The 21,082-nt window shown below is 34.6% G+C and overlaps 1 protein-coding gene across 5 annotated transcripts in view; it reads right to left on the reverse strand.

The window, feature by feature from the left end:
• The window catches only part of SLC25A26 (solute carrier family 25 member 26), a 142,502-nt gene that overhangs the window by 112,771 nt on the left and 8,649 nt on the right, over positions 1 to 21,082 (reverse strand). For 3 of the 5 annotated variants that reach the window (XR_001517389.2, XM_015593778.2, XM_006917488.3), the window contains exons 2-3: positions 12,894 to 13,050; positions 9,595 to 9,704 (exon numbers count right to left, since the gene is read on the reverse strand). Coding sequence is in view for 4 of the 5 variants with exons in the window: in XM_015593778.2 (XP_015449264.1) it covers positions 9,595 to 9,704; positions 12,894 to 13,050 (267 nt within the window). In the remaining variant the exon portion in view is untranslated. Of the gene's footprint in view, positions 1 to 8,964; positions 9,050 to 9,594; positions 9,705 to 12,893; positions 13,051 to 21,082 lie in introns of those variants that run through there. The other 2 variants (XM_025050695.1, XM_025050696.1) reach the window with 2 other exon arrangements.

The raw sequence follows: 21,082 nt of genomic DNA on the forward strand, positions 1-21,082 counted from the left end.
AAATCCAAACAATTTATCAATCCTAATTTCCTTAAAAGGGTTTACATTTTATCCACTGATTTGGAGCACAAGTTCATCACACCTTTCTTCCTTATAAGACTCTTTCCATGTATATGAGTAGCCAATAAGCATAAGAAAAAAAATTTTAATATCCAAACAGAAAGTTAATAGTCTTCTCAACAAAAATAATTACATCATTAGGCCCTATGTCTAAAAGTTGTTCACATAATTTTACACATCCCAAGAGGTAAGCCTCAAAAAAGTAAAAAATTTTATATCTTTCCTTAACAGAAATGAGCCATGATTTTATAAAAACCTCATGGATAGATTTATATTATATATAACTTTCTATTGCTATAAAATCTGAAAAGGAAGACTATAAAGGTAACTGCATTAGTTCCAATTGCTGCCCTAATAAATTACCACATACTTAGTGGCTCAAAACAACACATTCTCATAATTCTGGAGGTCAAAAGTCCAAAATGAATCATACTGAGATAAACTCAAGGTGTCAGCCAGGTGGCATTCCTTCTGGAGGCTCCAAGGAAACATCTATTTCCTTGTTTCTAGCCACCTGCATTCTTTGGTTTGTGGTGCCTTCTTCCATCCTCAAGCTAGCCGCATAGCATCTTAAAACCTTTCTCTCTGACACTCCTGCTTCCCTCTAATAAGGACCCTTGTGATTATACTTTGCCATGTGGATAATGCAGAAAAAATCTTCTCAGTTCAAGATTCTTAACTTAATCATAGCTGCAAAGTTCCTTTTGCCATGTCAGGTAACATATTAACAGGTTTGGGAGACTAGGACATATTGGAGGGGGGCATTATTTTGCCTACCATAGTAACTAACAGCAAATTTTAGAACTCTGACCTTTTCTTATTTTCGGAAACTCCGAGTGACCTGAATTCTTAACATTACCCAAGTAACACACTTCTCATTTCCAGTTCTGCATCCGTTCTGCCATTTAAAAAATATTACATAAAAAGTACAAGACAAAGATGTTCCTGGAAGTACAGAGAAAAATATTTGTCTATTAATTCTGTAATGGCATTCTATTGCCCACAGTAGCTGGGAAACCTTGAGTGAGTCACTAAACTTTGAATTTTAACTTCTTCACATTCTGAATTTTAACTTCTTCATAATGGCCCTCCTAAAACTATAAAATTCTAAAAATGTGCTACATATAGCAATTTGCGTGACATGGGACTAGAACCAACATTTATTGGACACTTTATGTATCAGATGCTAGGCTGGGCACTTTGTAAGTGTTGTATCATTTAATCCTTATAAGAACTGTAAGGTGGTGGCATTAACCCTGTTTTTCAAGATAAGGAAAACAGCAGATATGTGAAGTTAAATAAGTGGCCTACAGACCCACAGCAAATACGTAGACAAGACACATTTCCGACACAGACATGTGTAACTTGACAGCTCATGATTCACAAACTGCCTCATTACAGAGGCCTTCAAAATATTTTCTACTTATTTAAGAAATGTATCCAACTCATTATTTATACAATCCCCAAGGACAGTGATCATAATTCTTAATTTATGTTTCTTAGCACCAATCATAGTGTTTGATATATAATAGGCAAATATTGAAAAGGATTGTGAAAATGAACACAGGAAACCTCATTCAAAATGGAATCAGGAAGCCATTGATAGTGCCTAAGGGTTTTCCATAAGTTCAATACCCCTTTACACCAACACACCTAACAAATAATCATACTCTAAAATTCAGCTCAAGGATTAGCTTTTCTATGAAGCCTTCCCTGAATCAATGCCCATCTACCCACTCCGATGCGAACAAACCAACTATTCTTTTCCCTTCAGACTCTCACTGCAACTTGTTCCCTTTTCTAAAACTACCTGTAACACTTTAGTGTACTTACACACTTATATGTCCATCTCTACCTGTAGACTGCAAGCTACTTAAAGGCAGTATCTTATCTTGTCATCTTATTCTCAATGCCTAGAACAGATTAAAGATTTAGATCTAAATCCACACAGTCAGTTAAAGGCAACAAAAGTGGTAGAGGAAACGGGAACTGAACAAAAGCAGCCTATACAGAAGGAGTCAGAGGCTTAAGTGAGGAAAGGATAATAAAAAGTAAAGGCTTTAAAGATGAGGTGATAAATAAAGGCTTTATTTTTGAGGTGATATATTGTATAATTCTTAGAATTTGGGGTTTCTAACTCTGTCTGCCTTACGCACTAATGTCCTGAAGTGAAAAACGGTCCCCAGGCACACTGGTAAGTGACCAGGAGAACAGGGTAAAGGCGTCCTCAGCATAGGCATGTGGTTAGCTATCTGACGGTTCAGTTTCAATCTTCTAATTGTACAGCAAATATCCTAGCAATATCTGTACACTTCTGCTGCCATTCATCTTTAAATACAAGCAATTTCCATCTGCAGCTTTACTGAGCTTCCTTCTGATTTAATGACTACACTGCACTTCAGCGGCAGCCATCTTATCTTCTACTCAACCTATCTCCCATGACTCAATTTTATACAACTGCATGAGTTTGGCAAAATCGCAAATGTAAGTCAATCTATATTAATTTATGCATATTTCAAAATCTATGATGATTATTTCAAAAGATACTGCACATTTCAAAAGCTGTCCACTTTTCTTCTTATGTTGTTCAGTGGTTCTTACAAAAAAAAAAACCGTTAAGATCATGAAAAACACTATAAATATATCTTAGAACATGATATTAACAGCAGCATAATAAAAAATAGCTCAAATCCCTAGGGAAGCCACAATGATAAGCAGCCTGTGCACTGCGCTTTGCAGCTGACAAACACTCCTAACAGCATCAACACATCTAATCTGCCAGGTAGCCAATTCTGTGAGAAAACTGAGTAAAAATGACATGCTTTTCCCGTATGCTGATATCCAATAAGCTCCCCAAAGAGACTGCAATACAGAGAACCACCGACCTTGTTAGAGTTTATGCTAAACTGTAGCGTAAGTTGCCTTCAACAGCATGGGCCTTGAAGAAAACATCAGAGCTCGGTGCAACATGCAGTATAACTTCAAAATCCAAATCTGTATGTCTGAGTATACTACCACCCTCAATAAATTCAGTGGCTGTTTTTGGCTGCAAAAATTTTCCAATGTTCTTTCATTTCTGAAAACAGCATGAACTAAGGCCAAGAGTTGGGTAAGACCCAGGAAAGTCAAATCTACGGCCTTAAAAAAATCACTACTACTCTAATATTACAGCATATTTGTATTAAAGTAAACCTGCTTCAATCTTTCTGATCTAATTACAGATTCTACTTCTCACAAGCCGTTTGTGTCTGATGAAAACTGAGCTGTAAAATAATTGAGGTAGGGATTTAGGGATTTGGTACAGCAAACTTCCTAATAAAAATGGCACAAACGGATTCTCCTTACTGTTGCTACATATTAAATATTATTTGATCGATTTTACTGTATTCCAAATTACACAAATAAGGTAGAAGGTTGTAATTATAGTTTTATTGATTCATCATTAAGTTTTAATCAAGCTGCTGCTACAGCGAACAGTTATTATGCCAGGGTTCTTTTGTTTCTGTTTCTTTCACGTACTTAAAGTTGCTACAACAAAGTAATTGTGGCCAAATTCATAAAATATTGTTTCTAAGAAATCTGTAACATACTCATATCAAAGGAAATGTGTTACAACGCAATGACAGCATAGAACTATTTATTTTCTCTAGGTCTCTAAACCTTTCTGACCATTGAGAGCTATACATGTTTTTTTTTTTCTATTCCATTTTCCCTATGAAAACTTGTTTCTCCTTAATTTACCCCTTTCTCTTACTTTTAGCGACCACACTTGTAGGAACCTGAAACCAAAAGTTTATGCTCTATGAAACTGAAAGAAGCTACTAAAACAGGGAAGTGGTATATACACTTCTCAAGCATTTACTGAGAAAACTGATATTGAATAGTTTGGAGAAGTTTTTAAAGAAAGTTCACAGATAACTGGAGCATCAGAATCAACATTTCCACAAATTTCCTAAACTTGACAATCTTTTCAGTATATTAAATTGTAACTGAATTTAAAATCAATTAAAAGTCAACATCAAGAGATGTTTCACCTGTGAAGACAATCTCTACCTGCTGCTGATAAACTGTCCTCTTAAAGTTCTCTGGGCATTAACAGAAACTATACAAAGGCATCTGGCATTGGGCCTTACCACCTAAGAAGCCATGGAAACTCAACAGAGATAAGAATGTTCTAGAATTGCATATTTCCAGTCTTACAGATACTTGTTCCCCAACTAAAGTCTACCTACACCATGTCCTATGCCCAACAGTTCACACACAGAATATTAAAGATTCCCATATTTTAAATATATCAGTTACATATATTAACATGTTAGAATATACAGCATTTCCTACAAATGAAAAGATGTATCATTAACATGAGTAATCTAATAGCTCTCATTTTCCCTACCATATTATATCACTTTATATACTCTGGTTAAGTCTAAGAGACAGTTTATAAATTGAAGAAAGTCTGTCCTTCAACATGGCAAACTAGCTTTCAGGAGAGATGGCCCTATATAAAATAAGTAGCCAAGTTCTTTTTTGCTGCTTGTTCTCAGCAACATACTAAAAAATGTAAACCAAATATTGAATTTACGATAATATATTTAAACTTAATCAAAGCAACATGTAATACTAAAACAGGCAAGAGCTGTCAAAAATGCAGAATTTTCAAAACCCGAGACAATGAAACTCTCATATGATTTTGTTATTCTTTAGTACATATACTCAAAAATAACACATATAATGAGATTCTAATTTTAGAACAATATCACAGCCACAAAAACATCTAAACCAAAGACCTGATTAAAATATTTTTAAATATAAATTGCTTTCAAATTGCAGTTTAAGCTAATTTTCATACAGAATTCAAACACTAGAGTTCTTACATTGGGAAGAGACTGAAGAATAAAAATCCCCAGAAATTGTATGTAAAAATGTTCATATGTTTACTTTATTGGAGAGAAAGCCATAGGTTTCATTAGATTCCTAAAGGGGTCTATAGTTCATAAAAGAAACTACTACTTTATGTTCTTTGCTACCCAAAAATTAATATATTGCTAGTCCCATCAATTCTATAACTTCAGTAAATTATAAAGGCAATTTTTTAAAATCCAGAGTTAATTTGGGTTCTGCAAAGGCATTTTAAACCAATGGCAAAAGGAAATTTTATTAAAAATATGTCAATGAACTTAATGTCTCTCAGGCTAATTTCTTCCAACAGTCTCTTTAAGGAATCATACAACTGATTTCTTAAATCGAGATATTCATTTTATGGCTATTAACAAAAAGACAAACAAGTGTTAGAAAGGATGTGGAAAAAAGTGAACCCTGTGCACTATTTGTGGGATGTAAATTGGTGTAGCCACTACAGAAAACAGTACAGAGGTTCCTCAAAAATTAAAAATAGAATTACCAAGTGATCCAATAATTCCACTTCTGAATACTTATCTGAAGAAAAAGAAAACATTAATTTGAAAAGATATATGCACCCCTATGTTCATCACAGTATTATTTACAACAGCCAAGATATGGAAACAACCTGAGTGTCCATCAACGAATGAATGGATAAAGAAGAGATATGAGAGATATCTACACACACATAAACAAACACACACACAATAGAATATTATTCTGCCATTAAAAAAAAAAGAATGAAATCTTGCCATTTGCAACAACATGGATGGACCCTGAGGGCATTAATCTAAGTGAAATGAGTCAAGCAGAGAAAGGCAAATACCATATGATCTCACATATATGTGAAATCTAAAAATACAAAAAAACTGAAAGCAGCCACAGATACAGAGAACACATTGGTGGCTGCCAGAAGTAGGGGATGGGTGAAATGAGTGAAGGTGGTCAAAAGGTGCAAACTTCTAGTTATAAAATAAATAAATCATGGAGATATAATGTACACCATGGTGACTATAGTTAATAATACTGTATTGCATATTTGAAAGTTGCTAAGAGAGTAAATCTTAAAAGTTCTCAACATACGCACAAAAAATTCTGAAACTATGTATAGTGACCAATGTTAACTAGACCTCAGTGGTGACCATCTTGTAATATATACAAATATCAAGTCATGTTGTACTGCTGGAAACTAATACAATGTATGTCAATTATGCCCCAATTTTTAAAAATTCATTTTGCAATAAGAGGGAAATATAAAGTTTTATATATACCAGATATATAAAAATAAATGAAATGCAAAAATATCATGAGAACCAAAGTTCATCTGTTTTCCCATATCAAACATTATAACCTCAACAATTCAAATTTTCACATGAACAAGGATACGCTTACTTTTCTTTAGAACTCAGACTCCTCCATAATTCTCTTTCTCCTGGATTTTCTAGAGATAGACCTGATATGTTTTCATCAACCAAAATAATATAATTAATTTGACTACATTTCTTTACAGTAAGTTTTACAGAAATTATCTTAACACTTTCCAACTCATTCTATGAGATCAGTTTTACCTAGATACCAAAACCAGCAAAAGACACAAGATAACTACAAATCAATATCTCTTATGAATAAAAAAGCAAAAGTCTTCAACAAAATACTAATTAACAAATTAAAACTGTATAAAAAGTATTACATACCATGACTAAGTGAAATTTGTTCCAGGAATACAAGAATGGTTAACATTTGAAAATCAATTAATGCAACACATCATATCAATAAAATAAAGAAAACCACATGATTATCTTAATGCAAGAACAAAGAGCACTGACAAAATTCAACCCTTCACAATTAAAAAAAAATCACTCAACTAGAAGGCAACTTTTTCAACTTGAAAAAGGACATCTATGAAAAGTTCACAACTAACATAATATTTAATGGTGAAACACTAAATACTTTCTCCCTAAGATCAGAAACAAGATAAAGATGTCCACTCTTACCATTCCTATTCAATATTCTACTAGAGCTTCTTCTAGCCAGGGCAACGAGGCAAGAAAATAAAATAAAAGACATAAAGTTTAGAAAGAAAGAAGGAAAACTATCTCTGTCTGCAGATGGTATGATCTTGTATATAGAAAATCCTCAGGAATCCACTAAACAACTTTAAAATGAAATAATTAGTTCATCAAAGTTGCAGGACACACAATCAATATACAAAAATCAATTTATTTATATACAGTAGCAATGAGCTAAACAAAAATGAAATTCAGAAATAACTTCCATTAAAATAGCATCAAAAAGATTTACTTAGGGATAAATTTAACAAAAGAAGTAGAAAACTTATCCTCTAAAACTACAAAACATTGTCGAAAGAAATTAAGATCTAAATAAATGGAAAGACATCTCATGTATATGGACTGAAAAATTTAATATTGTTAAGATGGCAATACTCTCCAGATTAAATTGTAAATTCACTGCAATCCCTATCAAAATCTCAGTTGCCTTTTTTGCAGAAACTGACAAGTTGATCCTAAAAATTCACAGGGAAATGCAAGGGACCCAGAATAGGCAAAACAAACTTTATAGAGAATAATAAGTCGGAAGACTCACTTCTGATTTTAAAACTTATTATAAGGCTGCTGTGATCAAGACTATGTCATACTGGCATAAGGACAGACATATAGATCAACAGAACAGATTGGAGAGTTGACAAATAAACCCACATATTTATAGTCAATTAGTTTTTGACAAAGGTGCCAAGGCCATTCAATGGAGAAAGAATAGTCTTTTCAACAAATGGTACAGGATCAACTGGATATCCACATGCAAAAGAATGAAGTCAGACCACTACCTCACATCAAATACAAAAATTAACTCAAAACGGATCAAAGACCTAAATACAAGATGGTTTCTTAGGTGATACCAAAACACAAGAAATGTAAGATAAAACATAAATTGAAACTTGTGCTTCAAAGGACACGATTAGGAAAGTGAAAAAAGAATGCAAAGAATGAGAGAAAAATTCTGCAAGTCCTATGTCTGATAAGAGGCTTATATCTAGAATTTATAAAGACCTCCTACAAGATGACAATAGTAAAGATCAGACAATTCTAAATGGATACACAAAAATAATTCTAACAGAGACTGTCATTTAGTATTGGGGAGGAGAGATGAAGAAAGTTGAATGAGGGGAATGGGGAAACCCTTACTGGTACTCTTCTCTGTATTAGTTTAGGAAAAAAATAGTCCTGTATTATTTTTTATTTACAAATATTTTGTCACTTACATTATGATTTCTTTTTTGGCTCATGAATTATTTATGAGAGAGTTAGTTTTTTTTAAACACATGGTAGGGATGAACTGGTTATCTTTTTGTCATTGCTTTCCAATTTTAGTTTTATTAATGTTCCAAATATGCTTCATAAAAACGAGTTATCTTTAACTATTAGATGTAGAGCTTTCTATATATATTCATTAGACTAATTTTGCTGTCGTGTTGTTCGAATCTATGGTATTAAATTTATGCCTGTCTGGTCTTAAAGACTTTTACAGACAGATGTGAATATCTCCAATGAAGATTATATTTTTATTCATTTCTCTTTATAATTCTGGCAATTTTTATTTTACATTTTGAGATTATGTTATTTAGTCTAGGTTCAGGTTTATTACATCTCTCAGGAGAATGGTTCTTTGTATCATTCATTATACAATGGTATCTCTGTTTTTTGCTTTACGTCTTTTTTGTCTGATATTAACATTATTCCACCAGCTCTTTCAATTAGTATTTCTGTATCAGTTAGGGGTGATCAGAGAAGTAGAACCACTATGAATGATAAGAATAAGAGATTATTATAGGGATATGAACACTAATTGTAGTTAAATAGTTTATGTAGAACTATTGCTTCTACATCTAGTGTTGGGACAGAAATCACAGGGCAGGCAATCAGGAAGGAAAGATGAATGTGATATGGGGAAAAGAAAGGACAAACTGAAACTCATATTATCTCTCACCAATCTCGATGATGCAGGTGAGTGCAGTATCAGCTGGCACCCTCCACCACAACACCCACACATCTGGACTCAGAATTTAGAGAAGCTGAAGGAGAAAGAAGATCCAATGGGTGCTGGAGGATCTGGAGGCCCAGCTGTTGCCTGAGGCCAACAGATCAGAGACGAGGTGTATGAACTGCAACAGTGCCTGACCCTACATCAGCCTTCTGAGAATATACTCTACATCTACTTCACTTCCACAATACAAATCTTGTGCAAATGTCTCCTATGGCCAGCATAACCGGGAGCTATCCTGGAAAGGGAATTCAAGGAAAAGGAGTTTGAGTTCAGTTATGCTGACATACTACAAAGTCACCACAATTTGCATGGATATTTTCTTCCATATCTTTAATTTTATTCTTTCTGTAATTTTAGGTCTGGCTCTTTTAAATAGCATATAGCTGGATTTTTCTTTCATACTATTTAGACTCTTTTAATTATCATGCTTAATTTATTTATATTTATTAAAATTTGACTCATAACTTAAACTTTTTTATTTCATTAAAAAATGAAATAAAGTAATATCTGTACTAAAGATATATGCATAATTTACATTTCTGAAGTATTTTATATACATAACTTGTTACTTACCACTTCTCCAGCAGAGGCAGCCAACATATGCTTTGCAGGCATCAAATATGAAGATGAATCAGAGTGCAAAAACCATTTCACATATTCATAGGTGATAAAAAAGGCAGCAGCTGAAATTTAAAACAATCCCAGTCTTTCAAAGTTTAACTATATATTCAAACCATTAAGAAATGTTTCTCAAAAAAATTACAACTCTAATTAATAAACTGTGAGATAACAGACAAAGATAATAAACACATAGTCTTCTCCTAACCCCCTCACCCTTGCAGACTTCACTGAGCCCATGTTCTGTTCCCAACACTGGACTTAAGAAAATGCAGAAGACATAAGACCTGCCCCAAGGGAGCCTAACAGCTAACCCAGCATTCACCATTTTGTATTAACAAATCATTTAACATTTTTCAGTAAGCCTTCTAGAAAGGGGTGTAAATTTCTGTAATCCAAAATATCTTTATATAGTCATAAAATAATCAGCTTCACCGATTCAAAGATGGGTTAAAATAGCAAACATATCTTACCTAAGTAAAACATCTAACAATAATGTTTTATTTCTGCTTATTCAAAATAACCATAGAAACTTTTTACTATATCAATTCACCTTTATATCAAGGAAACAATCAACTAATTAAAACTGGAAATCAAAATGTCAAAAAAGCTACCTCTATCACCATAAATTAATCTCAGCTGCCCAAGAGGGCCTTAAGACTTGCTATGTACTGTTAATCAAAAGATGTTTATCACTTCCATAAAAGATAAGGCATGAAAGATAAATGAATGACAAATTCATCTTTTGAAGGACACTTGAACATGCCACATTAAAGTCTGAAACACTTAGGAAAAGAGTTTGATAGTGAAAATCAGTTCTCCATAGTTAGTCAACAAGCTTGTGAACACTCTTCAGGCTGCAAACAAAAACATCAGGACAAAGGAGGAAGCACATTGTACCTGGAGGAGTGATGACCAATGCAAGCTGCTTCATGTAGTTAATACAGGTCCTTATTCCCATTTGTCATTCTTAATAAGGCTTTTCCTACTTTGGCTCACTCACTAAACGTACAGCTTGAAAATCTCCAATTGCATTCAGCTGTAAGTTCCACCTGCTACACAATTCACCCTCCCCCATCCCTACTCACAGGGAGAAGGGACAAAGAGTGCTAAGTTTCTAGGTTTTCATGGTTAACCACTTCAGCTGGGTCAGACTTTATTGCTACTTTTATGATAGACAAAGTCTTTTAGAAATATAAGTCCCAAAACTCTCATGAGTGACATTCAAGAACCCCTTGCTAACTGGAAATGATGGCACAATAAGGTTCCAAATGAGGCTCTAGGCAAGTTGCAACAAAGAAGGAGGTTGGGCTGACATCTACAGTCTCTTCTAGGTAGCTCTTTTAAAAAAGCAAAAACAAACTACTATGGTTTTTCTACATTCCTTTCTACATAGAGAGTAAAGATTATGAATATAGGTCCTATATCCTCTTTCAACCTTCAATGCCCTCCACCTCAAACTCCTCACCCCTGCAGAATACGTACTCAAAAAAGTCTAGTCACTGAATGTTACACTGGTGTAGTATACTCAGACTAGAACTTTAACCATTAGCAAAAGGAAAAAGAAAAGCGCCATTCACCAAATTTCAATTCACCGAAAATTTACAGGAAAACAAAAAGACCATTTCTGAAACCCTGACACTTTGACAATTCATCCAGCATCTCCTATTTACTGATGTTCTGTGGATAGCAAAAAAGAAAAGCCTGGCAGAAATACCACTTTCTCATACACACAATATGAAACCACATTCTGTATGTAAACTCCTGCTGGCAAGAATATAAACTAGTCCTGTGAGCTTAATGTAGCAACATGTACCCTACAGACTCTCACTAACACTACATCTACTAACAATAATTCTTAGGTATGATATTTAAGAATAAAAGATCTTTAGAACAATGAGACACCATAAAAACCAAAAGATAAGGACCTAGTAACATATTCCTTTGCAATTTCCTAGTTCAAAGATTCTCAAATTTGTCTGCATATTAAAATCACCTGGAGATTTTTTAAACTTCCAACTTCCAGGCCATATCTCAGACCAGTTAAATCACGATCTCTGGAAGTGGAATACAGGCATTAGTACTTTACTTTCTTCAGGTGGTCAGGTGATTGAAATGTCAAATTTAGAAACCACCACCCCTCTCTCATACATAGAGCTATACTTGGCACTGAGCGGGGTGCTCAATAACATGTTATAATAAATTACTGAAAGTATTACGACAAACAAAATTTCAAGGACCACCTCAAAACAGTTTGTTGTTCTAAGGACTGCTAGAGGAGGGGAAAAGGAGAGAAAGAAACAAAGGAACCAAAACACTATTTTTTCCCTCTGGACCACAAATCTTTATGTGAGTGCCGTGCTCGCAGATGGACACAGATGAACATTTAAATGTCAAATTAACATGAAAATTTCTCATGAATTATCCTGAGAAAAATAAAATCAAACCCCAGAATTTAAGAATCTCCTAGAGCAGAAGTTCTATAATTGTGTGTGTGTGTGGTGGTGGTAGTGGTGATGGTTTTCTTCCTTTGCTTGGTTTGCTTTTGAATGCCAAAACATCAGTAAACAATTAAAATGAGATGAGTATCTGAAAAAAGTATACGAACAAGTGGATTAAGTAAAAAATATAATATTGATTCTAGAATAAGAGGGCATTCATCATATAATGTGACTTCAAATCCAAAATAAAACAAGACGCTGTAAGGAAAGTATCCAGGAGCTTAGTGGGAATTGTCTGCATCATCTAGGAGCACTTTAGTTTAGAAATGTTTAATGCCTCTTAGATTCATCTGCTCCAGAAGACTCTCCAAAGCAGTAGTTATTAAACTCAGCCTCACATTGGAATCACCTGGGAAGCTACTAAAACCCCTAACACTCAAAGCCCAGACCAATTAAACTTCTGGGAGTGACAGAGGCATCAGTAATTTTTAAAGCTTCCCAAGAGATTCTAATGTGCAGGCAAGATTGAGAAACTCTGCTCTAGGCATCATAATTAATGTTAGAATGATACTTTAAGGACTCTAACCGGGAATTTTAACAACAAAAACCTTTTTTAAAAGATTGCTCATATTTTTTTCTATTACAAATACAGTGGCATGGGATCTACAGCTGATTCAAAACTAATGAATAGAAAGCATTCAAAAGATAAGCCACACACATAAGAAATTGTATAAGGTAACACCACATACCATTCTGAAAATAAATCTTATCATTTTGGCTTTATAAGAGTGAGAATATCAACATAATTTTTACCGTTAGGAAAGGATCCGATAGCAGCAGAAGGAACGCCAGCATATATTCCACGAAAACCACCAGCCTTATTAAATCCTTGGGGACTCTGTAGCCTCGTTTTAATGGTATCCAGAGGAAATAATATCAAATCAACAGAGACACCTGCTACTCCACCAGCCTTAAAAAAAGGAGGGAGGGTAAAAAAAAAAGGAAAAACAAGGTTACCACCATTATGAGTGATATTTTCAAATTATAAATTTTTAAATAAAATTTCCTTTTAAAATGAATTTAATATTTATTTTAAAAATTTTTAATTCACTTTTAATATTTTCACATGGTTCAAAAAAGTAAACAAGCAAATAAACTCAGAGAGGTAAAGAGTCCAAAGTCTCCTTCCCTCTTCCTAGTAACTCACTTAACCACTTTTATTGGTTTTGTACTGTATCCTCCCAAAGTTACTTTAGGTATATACAAGCAAATATGAATACGTATTTTATTTTCCTTTTTAAAAAAATAAAAGGTGTATACAATATACACCGTGTTGGATCTTATTTTTTTCACTTAATTTGTATTGGTGATCTTTTCATATCAAACCAAATGTTATATTTTTGTCTTTTTAACTACCGAGTAGTGAATCTGTAGTTAAGACTTTTGGCAGGGGAAGGAGGAGAAGGTTGGAATACTTCTATTTTGAAACAGGTAATGATCTTTGCAAATCTAGATCTATATTTTAAGAATCACATATCTAAAGATTCCTATAGCATTCTCATTTGTGTATATTTGAAAATTCTTTGATAAATTTTTTAATTAACTGAATAAATGGGTGGGGGGGGTAGAGAATAAGAACTAAATTCCTAGAGAATATTGAAACCTGGCCCAAACTAGTCATCTCTCAAGAGACACAATGTTGCTTTAGAAAGCTGCACTTTAAAAACTAAGTTTGCACCTCATGATTATGTGGAGCATATGTAGAATATTTTAAAACTGGTTACACCTTAGTCAAAGCAAAAAGATATTCAAAAAAAGATGAACTAAAAGGCAGTGTCAAAGAAAAGTCAATACACAAGGTCTAAAAGCATCACTTAAAGATGTATGAATCAAAACCATTTACTGTAAACAGATGGAAGAATTACAAAGAGGAAACTCTCAATATGGTTTCTACTTAGCAATTTTTAGATTGAATTGTTAACTTTTCTTATCTTTTGAATTTGGAACCATGTAAACATATTACCTATTCAAAAGTTAAAATATACATTAAAAACTGTATATTCCAAACATAGAAAAAGAAGAACTAGTATTCAAAGTTCCAAATTATCAGCTGTTTCTACTTTTTGGGTTTACAGAAAGCTCAGGTGGTACAAAGCTTAGAACCTAGCAAACACTCTCTGCTCTACTTACCACTCACCATAAAACCACTGCAAGATTTCATTGGAAAAATAAAATTACTCTAATAATTAATCAGCATAGGTAAATGATTAAAAAATAGTTTAAGTGCCAATCAAGATGGTGGAGCAGGTAAACACTGTGCTCAGCTCTTCCTATGACCATACTAAAATTACAATTAAATTATAGAACAATCAACTTTGAGAACTACCTGGAGTCTAGCTGAACATATCACCTATTACTAAGGTTATAAAAAAGAGGCCACATCGAGACTGGTAGAAGGGGTAGAAACTTGAAATGGACTGGCCCCACACCTGTGTGTAGTGACTGACCACTAGGCAGGATATCATGGCTGCAGAGGTCCCCCTAAAAGAGTACAAGGCCCAAGACCCACACCAGGGCTCCCCAGTTCCAGTGCCAGGAAGAGGAGTCCCCACAAATTCTGGTTATGAAAATCAGTGGGGATTCTGATGCCTGGGTGAAATGCAAGAAATTTGGAAACCCAGATATCTCCTTAAAGGGCCCGCGCACAGACACCCTGGATTCCAGCAGAGGGACAGCAGCTCAGGAGGCACCAGAGACATACAGGGAAAGACTGAATTGTGTCACTTCAGGGCAAGGGCTGTAGGGACAGCAATCAATGTCCCTTTGTTGAGCCTTCCTCCTGTGCAGCCTGCAGGCAGGTGCCATGTTGCCTGTGTTGAGCCCTCCACTCACAGGGCCAATTCTGAACCTGCATTGCCGGGTGAGATTGGCTTGCTCCCTGAGACCCTGCCCCACCCAACCCCCAACTGCCTGGGGAAATCCTGTTGCTAGGCAACCAGCCCCACCTTGTGCTGTTTGCAGTGGGCTCACTGGACAGCGATCAAAGGCTTTGGCTGGCCTACCACAGGAGAAACTTTCAATGGTACGCAACTAGCCCTAGCCAAGAGATAGCTGCAGTATCTCTTGAGCAAATCCTGGGAGTCAGTAGGCACCAGTTGGTTTAGATGTGATCTGAGACTTTTGCAAGAGGCCACAGGCTCAGCACTGGCACCGAACCTGAATCTGCACTAGCCAGGATGAAATCCACTTGCTTTACCCCTGGGGCCCGGCCCCGCCCAACCTGCATACCACCCAAAGGCTCTTTCAGCTGCTGAGCCTTACAGGCAGCCAGTAGGCAGCCTCAGGTCTTGGGGTACCCTGGACCTTTTGCTAAGCTGCCCCAGGCCCGGTACTGGTGGCAGCTGGCCTCAGTTCGCAGCATGGCCTCTCCCACTTGCCACCAGGTCTAGCGCTGGCAGTGACCAACCGCAGATAGCTTTGTAGCTCCTACCTGGTAGTCATCGGCAGTCACAGGCAGAGGCTGATCTTGGCCTGCACAGGAGCCACCGCCAAAGGGCACAGAACCAACACATCAGAAAGATGGCATCAGACTACGACAGAGCACCACCTGACTAGCTCACGAGCAGCACACCCAAAGAGTGGTCTCACAAGTACACAGGCATGCTGGGGTGAATCCCACTCCATGGGGTCAGCCACCATGCTGCCTTTTCAACAGAAACTTTGCAGGCCAGAAGGGGCTGATGAGAAATATTTGAAGTGATGAAAAACAAGAACCTACAACCAAGAATACTCTACCCAGCCAGGCTATCAATTAAAATGGAAGATGAGATAAAGAGCTTCCCAGACAGGAAAAAGCTTAAGGAATTCATCACCAATAAGCCAGAATTACAAGAAATGTAAGGGGGACTTTTGTAAAAAGAAAGGGGGAAAAAAACATATATACAAATAATAAAATGGCAATAACTATGTACCTATCAATAAGTATTTTAAATGTAAATGGATTTAATGTTCAATCAAAAGACATGGGGTAACTGAATGGGTAAGAAAACAAGACCCATATACTGTCTACAAGAGACCCACTTCGAGTCAAATGACACACACGGATTGAAAGTAAAGGGATAGAATAAGATATTTCATGCAAATGGAAATTTTAAAAAGCTGGGGTAGCAATACTTATATCAGACTAAATAGACTTTAAAACAAAAGCTATAATAAGAGACAAAGAAGGATATAACATAATGATAAAGGAATCAACCCAACAAGAGGACATAACCCTAGTAAATATTTATGCACCCAATATAGGAGCACCTACATACATAAAGCAAATATAGACTGACGGAAAGGGAGAGACTGACAGTAATATAGATATAGTAGGGGACTTTAACATCCAAATGACACCAATGGACAGATCTTCAGACAGAAGATCTACAAGGAAACAGCGGGTTTAAATGACACACTAGATGGAGTTAATTGGTATTTTCAGAGCATTTCACCCCAAGTGCACATGGAACATTTTCCAGGATACACCGCATGTTAGGCCACAAAACAACTATCAATAAATTTAAGAAGACTGAAATCATATCAAGCGTCTTCTCCAACCAAAATGGTCTGAAACTAGAAATCAATTACAAGAAAAAAAAAAACTAAAAAATACACAAAAATATGGAGGCTAAATAACATGCTACTAAACAATGAATGGGTTAACAATGAGGTCAAGGAAGAAATCAAAAGATACCTTGAGACAAATGAAAATGAAAACCCAACAACTCAAAATCTATGGGACTCAGCAAAAGCAGTCCTAAGAGAGAAATTCAGAGTAATTAAGAGACAGAAAAATCACAAACAATGTAAGCTTACCTAAAAGAACTAGAAAAAAAATAACAAACAAAACCCAAAGTGAGTAGAAAAAAGAAAATAATAAAAATCAGAGTGAAAATAAACAAAATAGAGTCCAGAAAAACAGTACAAAAGATCAATGCAACCAAGAGCCAGTTCTTTGAAATGAACAAAATTGATAAATCTTTAACCAGACTCATCAAGAAAAAAGACAGAGGACACAAATAAAATCAGAAATGAAAGAGAAGTGTCCACTGACTCCAAAAAAACACAAAGAATTATAAGCAATTACATGCCAACAAATTGGACAATCCAGAAGAAACAGATAAATTCCTAAAAACTTACATTCCTAAAAACTTACAATCTCTCAAGACTGAGTCAAAAAAAACCCGAAAATCTAAACAGACCAATTACTACTAAAAAGTGAATCAATAACAAAAAAAACTCCCAAAAAGCAAGTCTTGGACCAGATGGCTTCACAGGTGAATTTTACCAAATAGTCAAAGATAAATTAACACCTATTCTTCTCAAACTATTCCAAAAAGTTCAAGAGGAAGGAAGGCTTCTTAATTCTTTTAATAAAGCCACCATTACCCTATTCCAAAACCATACAAAGACATTACAAAAAAAAGAAAATTATAGGCTGATATCCCTGATGAACATAGATTCAAAAATCCTCAACAAAATATTAGCAAACCGAATTCAGCAATACATTAAAAATATCATACACCATGATCAAGTTGGATTTATTCCTGGGATTCAAGGTTGGTTCGATATTTGCAAATCAATTAATGGGATACACCACGTTAACAAATTGAAAGATAAAATCGTATGATCATGTCAATAGATGTGGAAAAAGTGTTTGACAAAAATCCAGCATCCATTTATGTTAAAAACTCTCAGCAAAGTGGGAACAGAGGGAACATACCTCAACATAATAAAACCTATATATGACAAACATACAGCTAATATCACACTCAAAGGGGAAGAGTTAAAAGCGTTTTCTTTAAGATCAGGAATGAGACAAGGATATCTACTTTCATCACTTTTATTCAACATAGTATTGAAAGTCCTAGCCACAGCAATCAGACAAGAAAGAGGAACAAGAGACATCCAAATTGGAAAGAAGTAAAACTGTCATTATTTGCAGATGACATGATACTATACATAGAAAACTCTAAAGATTCCACCAAAAAAAAAAAAAAACAACTGTTAGAACTGATCAAAGAATTCAGTAAAGTAGCAGAATACAAAATAAATATTCAGAAGTCAGTTGCATTTTTATAGACCAATGATGAACTATCAGAAAGAGAAATTACAAAAACAATCCCATTAACAATTACATCAAAACAATAAAATAGCTAGGAATAAATTTAACCAAAAAGGTAAAAGACCTGTACTCAGAAAATCATAAGTCACTGAAAAAAGAAACTGAAGAAGATACAAACAAATGGAAGCAAATACCATGCTCATGGATAGGAAGAATTAACATCGTTAAAATGGCACTACTACTCAAAGCAATCTAGAGATTCAATGCAATCTCTATCAAAATGCCGATGGCATTTTTCAGAAAACTAGAACAAAATTCCAAAAATGTTATGGAACCATAAAAGATCGTAAATAGCCACAGCAATCTTGAGAAAGAACAAAATAGAAGGTATCATACTACCTGATATCAAACTATACTACAGGTTATAGTAATCAAAACAGCATGCTGCTGGCATAAAAACAGACACATAGATCAATGGAACAGAATAGAGAGCCCAGAAATAAACCCACTATTATATGGTCATTTAACCTATGACAAAGGAGACAAGAATATACAGTGGGGTAAAGACAGTCTCTTCAACAAATGGTGCTGGGAAAACTGAACAGAACATGCAAAAAAATGAAACTGGGCCACCTTCTTATACCCTATACAAGGATTATTTCAAAATGCATTAAAGATTTAAATGTAAGACCCAAAACCATAAAACTCCTAGAAGAAAACACAGGCAATAAGCTCTCTGATATTGCTCTTAGTAATATTTTTTTCTGATATACCTCCTCGGGCAAGGAAAACAAGAGAAAAAATAAACAAATGGGAGTACATCAAACAAAAATGTTTTTTTCACAGCAAAAGAAATCATCAACAAAAGGAAAAGAAAACCTGTTGAATGGGAGAAGATATTCATCTGTGATACAATATTCAAAATTTATAAAGAACTCATACAACTCAACAACAAACAATCCAATTTAAAAAAAAAAATGGGCAGAAGACCTGAATGCCTATGTCTCAAAGAGGACATAAAGATGACCAATAAGCATATGAAAAGATGCTCAAGGTCACTAATCATCAGAGAAATGCAAATTAAAACCACAATGAGATATCACCTCACATCTGTCAGAATGGCTTCCATCAGTAAATCTAAAAACAAGTATTGGCAAGGATATGGAGAAAAGGGAGCCCTCGTACACTGTTACTGGGTTTGCAAAGTGGTGCAGCCACTATGGAAAACAGTTTGAAGGTGCCTCAAAAAATTAAAAATACAACTACTTTTTGACTCAACAATTGCAATTCTGGGTATTTATCCGAAGAAAACCAAAACACTAATTTGTAAAGATCTATGCACCCCTACATTCACAGCAGCACTATTCACAATAGCCAAGTTATGAAAGCAACCTAAGAGCCCATTAATCATCTATTAATGGTACATAACAGGAAGTTATGGTACATATATACAATGGAATATTACTCAGTCATAAAAAAAAAATGAAATCTTACCATTTGCAATGACATGGATGGATCTAGAGGATATTATCCTAAGTGAAATAAATTAAAGAAAAATACCACATGATTTCACTTATATATAGAATCTAAAAAACAAACTCACAGATAAAGAGAACAAACTGGTGATTGTTGGATGGGAGGGGTTTGGATGGGAAAGGTAAAGAGAATAAGAAGTACATACTAGTAGTTACAAAATAGTCACAGGGATGTGAAGTATAGCATAGAGAATATAGTCAAAAATTCTGTAATGGCTCTGTATAGTGCCAAGTGGGTACTAGAGTAATCGAGGGGATCACTTCAAAAATTATACAAATGTCTAACCACTATGCTATACACCTGAAACTAATATAAAATTTAACCAATTACTTTATACCAGAAAAGTACATTACCATAAACATTAATACTATACTATATGATCAGGCGAAAGACATGACAGAAACCCTCAAAGACCATGTAGGTCTATTCTGCCAAGGACCTAAAAAGATGTCACCAAAAGAATAGAGAAATGTGCTAGTAGAGAACCACAAATGGCAATAAAAGAATGACAAATAACATGGGATTTATCTCTGGATATAAAGATGGCCTTTTCTAAGTCATGGGAAAAGGTTCATAAGTAATGTAGAAAGTGAATGAAGTAATGTAGAAAGTAATGAAGAAAAATAAGTGAGAACATTTTTCTCACTTATTTTTAAAGGATTTTATAAAATTCATATGTAAATAAAATATTTTGCCTGCCTCTTCACTTTCTCAAAACACAAGAACTAAAATCCTGCTGAGAATGTCTAATATGACTGGATTCATTAAAAACATGCTGCACTTCAGTCTAATTTTCTCTTTAATCTTAGGAGAGGGTTCAGAGACATGCTTGCTATATACTCCTAAATTTTAATCAATAAGTTAATTACTCTCTCAATCTATTTGGCTACTTTGCATGTATTGATTCTTTAATCCTTCTTTCATCAGAATTCTTATCTTCTCAGAATAAAATGACCATGTTCAATCTACTTATCTAGTAAAACACAAATCAAAAGTTACTAATTGCGTCTGTAAATTTTAAACTTCTGTAACTCAAATGTCATTTAAACTCATGAGACTGAAAAAAAAAACAGCTAACAGAAAGCAGGAAGAAGAAGAAATACCTATATATTTATCTACACAGCAATATATTTAAGATTTAAAAACTTTAAGCAGTGCTTACAATTTTACATTCATGGTGTTTTGTATATAATTATATACGAAATACACAAGCCAACATCAGCTGAATTATAAAGATCTCTGCTAAATTCCTTTATGTTTTAGCCTGAGAAATTTGTTTTATTTATGGTTATTTAACAAAAAGGTTGTCTGGCAAATGATTAGTTTCAAGATTTATGGTAGCTTATACTGAAAATGCTAA

Source organism: Pteropus alecto, unplaced genomic scaffold (assembly GCF_000325575.1).
Source record: "Pteropus alecto unplaced genomic scaffold, ASM32557v1 scaffold75, whole genome shotgun sequence".
Lineage (NCBI taxonomy): Eukaryota > Metazoa > Chordata > Mammalia > Chiroptera > Pteropodidae > Pteropus > Pteropus alecto.